General features: G+C 49.1%; 1 protein-coding gene across 1 annotated transcript; it reads right to left on the bottom strand.

The window, feature by feature from the left end:
- Window positions 1-566: 566 nt before the first annotated feature.
- On the bottom strand, window positions 567-4339 carry fam78bb (family with sequence similarity 78 member Bb). The gene is made up of 2 exons (XM_080474115.1): window positions 3091-4339; window positions 567-1469 (listed from the first exon to the last, which is right to left on the bottom strand). Exons 1-2 carry the CDS (start codon window positions 3465-3467, stop codon window positions 947-949), a joined length of 900 nt encoding a protein of 299 aa, XP_080330241.1. The 5' UTR covers window positions 3468-4339; the 3' UTR covers window positions 567-946.
- Between the last annotated feature and the right edge of the window lie 526 nt (window positions 4340-4865).

Here is a 4865-nt window from a genome sequence, read left to right as displayed (position 1 = left end):
CATCAGCACAGGCATCTCTGGCTTTGGAAAGGCAAGGAGGGAGAGGTTCTGCGGCTCCACTGGACAGGCCGTTTGTGATTCTAAATAAAAAGATCCCTCTGCAGAGTGTATACGACTAAATCCAAGGTGCTGTCTCCATGCCTCTTGAGATTTGTCAAAATAAAAGTAGCTCTGTGGATGCATGTATGTTGAGAATCTTTACAAACAAACATACGATGTGTGAGAGTCGCAGATGAGGCCCCTGGTGTATTTTGTTCTGTGAGGCAGTCTGGTGTAACACAGCAGCAAGCCTGGACCAGACCCTGGGTCTCCATTGTAGAAAACATACAACCACATGCACGCGTGCCTGCACAGCCACACTCGCATCATCAGGTTGCTTTTACAGTAATGTCTCTCCGTCATGTGTGAACCCCACAGCGGCGCGGTCGTCCTCTGACCTGGTCGCAACATAGACACACTAACACTTTCCTTAGTTGAACTCTTACACAGCACTTTAGTATACAGTACAGAGAGGCTATGTTTAGATCATCATTAAGGCTGAAAATCTTTTTTTTTTTTTTTTTTTTGTAACTGTATTTAGGCTGGAACTCTTCCCTCCGGGCCTGAAGAGCTACACTACAGGTTAATGTTAGATCCCAGCACCGACGGCATTATATTTTTTGCCAGCGATGCACAACACTTTGCTCACGTGTGTTGGGTTTGAGCCGCCGCCCCCGATCGCTCAACAGCACCAAACGCAGGAGCTGGACACACTTTCTGGATCAGCAAAGGCAGCGGTGGGGAAATAAGGCAGTCGTCCCCCTGGAGAGTTTACAACAAAAACTGCAACTCAGATTTGTTCCGTCAACGGTAAATACAAGTCTCAGCCAGAACGCGGGTCTCTGTTTGTCTCCTTTTGTTTTCCATTGGGCCGACTGTGATATATCCTTAAAGAACAGCAGAAGCTCTACTTGGATGGTATGACAACAAGCGGAGGGCCTCTTCTCGGCCTCCACATCAGAACCTGTGCGTCGTTTGCGTTCGGTCTCCCCATGGCGTTGAGAGGGATGGGCTCCATGCGGGTCAGCACACGCGGCTGGTCCTGGTGAACCCTGCCCACCAGCCTGGCCCTGGAACCCAATGGCAGGGAGGGGTCCACTGCAATGTCAACCCTCATCCTCCACTTGATGGTGTGGAGCAGGATCTTTTCCCTGGATGTCGTGTTGAGCGCCACCAGCCAGGTGGTGAAGCTCTGGTCCCGCTTGATGTTCGTCAGTAAGGGTGTGTTCGATTCACTCACTGGCACAGCCCAGGTGACGCTCGGGTAAAAATTGTCGTTCATGCTGACGATGAAGCGCGATGGCTTGGAAGTGGGCCCAACTATGGTGACGGTTTCTGTGGTGTTTCCATACCAGGGGTAGCTCACACCGTCTGAGTCACTGATGGCTCTCACCAGACCCTCTCGCAGCTGAGGCAGCTCCCAGCTCGACCTGCAGACAGACACACAAAGTATGAGGCTGGAGAAGCGTCTGCACAACTCTGCACCACGCAGTTCAATGTCACATTTATTTGTATTTATTTATTTAGAGTTTTTCTTTTTTTTACATTTAGTCGGTAGATTTTAAATGATATATCTCCGATTGTCACCTATTAACTGTAAGAACCTCGTGAGTAGTCCTCAAGATAATGATAAGTACTAAATGATGGATTTGAAACTCTAATTACTCAGTAAGTCCGCAAAAACCAAAAACCTTACCTCGATCAAATATGTAGGCGGTTTAGTGTTTGTTTTTTACTCTTGCTTGTCATTTATTTTGGAACTATTTCAAGTATTCAAAGTAAAGAATGCATACCTGTTTGCCACCTCTACACTCAGTAAATGCTCCTTTAGATGCACAAAATATTTTTTCATTTATTCAATGTCATGCTGGAGGCGTAGAGATTCATCCCCACCCAAATAAAATAAAAGAAGTCGACAACTAATCAGGAGGTACACACACAAAAATGTTGGAACTATGTTCAGAGACATCAGCATTTCTAATGGTGACAGCAGAGCCACATTTATAAAGATGGGATACTTTATATTGTTAATCCAAACCACCGGTGGAAGTGAAAAAAATCATGAGCACATTATTGTAAATCAATTCTGTTTTTTGAGGATTTTTTTTTTCAAAAGGCAATTCTACTGATACGTAACACCTTGTAAAATCCACTACTTTCAAAACTGTCTTTACTGAGTCTGACAACAATCTTAATGATAAAGCAAAGCCTTTGAGTTCCACTTTTAAAGCCCCAAGATTTATTCTTTTAAGAAAGATTTCTGCTCTCCATGTAACTTTGTTTACAAAATAAATTACCAGTGTGTTTTGTCGGTTTTTGAGAAATTAGCTGTTGATATGTTTGAAAATGCAATAAAATGTGGTAACAAAAGTTTTTTTTTTACTCCTACTACTAATTGAATTGTTAAGAAATTTACCTGAAGTTGTACTTGAACACATTTTTTTTTATGTATCCAAGATGGCAAAAGTTGTGAGGCAAGATTTAAAATCTCCAGACACAAAACCGGAGAGAGCAGCTGTGTGAAGAGTGGATTATCTCTCTGTTGTGCTCACTGTTGTCATCTACTGTCCCCCTTATCCCCCTCCATCTATTTGTGTTTGTTTTCATGCCACCACCCTAACCTCAACCCCAATCCCCTCTTCACTCTGACACCCACTCCCACCCTAAACACTGCAGGACTAAACACCCCCTATGGTTAATCCTTCGAGATTATGGGGGTGGGGGGGTGGGGGTCGTGGTGGTGGGGACACACTTTTCAGTGTGACAGCAGCAACTGTTGTTTAGCTCCTCGAATTGCAGCTTTTCTATTTAGGTGCCAGAGTCACAGGAACAGAATCTGTCGGTGGGCGTTTGAATGAACGAGGCCGACAAGCACAGTTAACCTGCTGCGCGCGCCAACGCTCCTTCCGTGCGACTCAGCGTGGCGCACGAGCGTGGACACGCTCTGTGCGCGCACAGAGCGTGTCCACGCAGCCCGTGTTGCTTGATTTCTGTAATCTCGTCCTGGAGGAGCAAAAAGGGGGGCACAGGTGACGAGCCGTGTGAACTCACATGCCGACGTCTCCGTACGTGTTGTAAAACTCCATCTGCGTGCACGCCTGGATCCAGCCCACCACCCATGTCTCATTGCGCGGAATGGGGGGCATCAGAATCCGCGCCGACGCTTTGAAATAGGGCGTCTTGTATCGGAGCACTATGGGCGAGTTTTCCTCGATGACAGTCGGGCAGTGGTCTATGGTGGCGGACAGGTCGTACACCACGATGTTCTCGCGCTTGATGCGCGACTTGTTGCAGGCTATGCTCTGGATGCATCCCATGGCTGTGCAGGTGAAGGTGACGGTCAGGAGCAGCCAAGTGAGTCTGGCGGGTCTGGGGAACAGCGCTGCGGGCTGAGACTCGACCAGTGTCAACCTTATGTGGCCGTGCATCAGATGACAATGTAAGGCAAAGGTGGGTGCTACCACTCCAGGGGGCCTCGAGTCAGAACAGCAGTAATAAGGCTTCAGTGAGCAGCGGGGGGTCAGAGCAGGGCAGAGGAGGGTCCCGGTTCCGCCCAGCCGGCGTGTGAGGGCATCAGCCGGCAGCAGAGTGCTTGCTCTGGGGGTCACACCGTGCTCCAAACTCCCAACACAGGCAGAAACAGCCCCGTGCAGGTTATTGATGAATCACATGGATTTCCGATGCAGGTATGGCTGTATGTTTCCCCCCCACTCCAACCTGCATAGACCGCCAGTTTTCGGGTGCAGCCTGGCCCGTCTGCACTCCTGCCCGAAAGCTCTGATCCTGGTCTTCCTGCGCCGAGCTGTCATGTCACAAGAGGCGTCGGGGGGCCGGGGGGCACCGGTGCTCCGGCGGGGGGACCCGGTGTTCGGGTGGTGGCGGTGCTTGTTGATGCGGCACTGGGCATGGGGGGCTGCTGGTGCTGGTGCTGGTGCTGGTGCTGGTGCTGGTGCTGCCTATAACCCGAGCGGCTGCGTTTTCAGAGCCCGTCATGCCTGTCGACTCGACGGGAGGGAGACACGGTGAGGCAAACCAAGCCCGTCGATCCGAGCATCCGTGACGGCCAGAAGCTGCTTCCTCTCGCCCAGTCAGAAGTCGCCGGGGACGGGATGTTCCGGAGCAAACCGCGTGAGCAGCGATCTACAGATAATCCGATTGTAGGTGCATCTTGTCAGGCTGATGAAGCAACGTCAGCCGGCGAAATAAAATCCACTGAATGGAGCCATAAGTTGGACATAGTATAGCGGCGCGGCATCCTGGTTTGGAGCGAGCGGCCCGGCGGAGTGTCGCTGTTCAGCCTGCGTGGTGCTGAAGAGGCTGAATGGACCAATGAGCGGCGGAGGGAGACTGGAGGCGTGGGAGTGCCCGCGTCTGCACAGTAGTAGCTTTACGACCCCTTTTCCTCCATGTTGGAATAATGCTTTCTAATCCCATAAACAGCAGGCAGAGGAGGGCCACCGAAGCCTCCGGATGATGGGTCAGTCTGATTCAGCAAATCAGGACCGCAACAAGTTTCAACAAATGTGATTAAATACAATGGACAAGACGGTTTAAATGACGGTGCTTGTAAAGCATCATCCATCATAAGATTACTTATTGCTTAAAACATTTGATCGTACACCTTAAATAAATAAAAGAGTAAATAATAATCTGGTTTTGGTCTTAGCTGATCTCTGTGGACTTAAAGGGTCAACACCACAATGCATTTTACCAAAACATACTTTTTTTAAGGAATGACTTCCCTTTCATTTCAAAGTGAACCTATCCCCAGATTGATAAATGTTCCCGGTGTAAACAATGTCTCCATCCGCAAATTCTAGACCTCT

The sequence above is a fragment of the Lipophrys pholis genome (genome assembly GCF_963383615.2).
Source record: "Lipophrys pholis genome assembly, chromosome: 10".
Taxonomy (NCBI): Eukaryota; Metazoa; Chordata; class Actinopteri; order Blenniiformes; family Blenniidae; genus Lipophrys; species Lipophrys pholis.
This window is presented reverse-complemented; position numbering and strand designations above follow the sequence as displayed.

Bases quoted from the DNA above. Each gene is read 5' to 3' on its own strand.
- fam78bb (XM_080474115.1), bottom strand. From the start codon at position 3,467: ATGCACGGCCACATAAGGTTGACACTGGTCGAGTCTCAGCCCGCAGCG. The intron at 1,470-3,090 runs GTGAGTTCACAC...GTCTGTCTGCAG, and splicing joins ACGTACGGAGACGTCGGCAT to GTCGAGCTGGGAGCTGCCTC.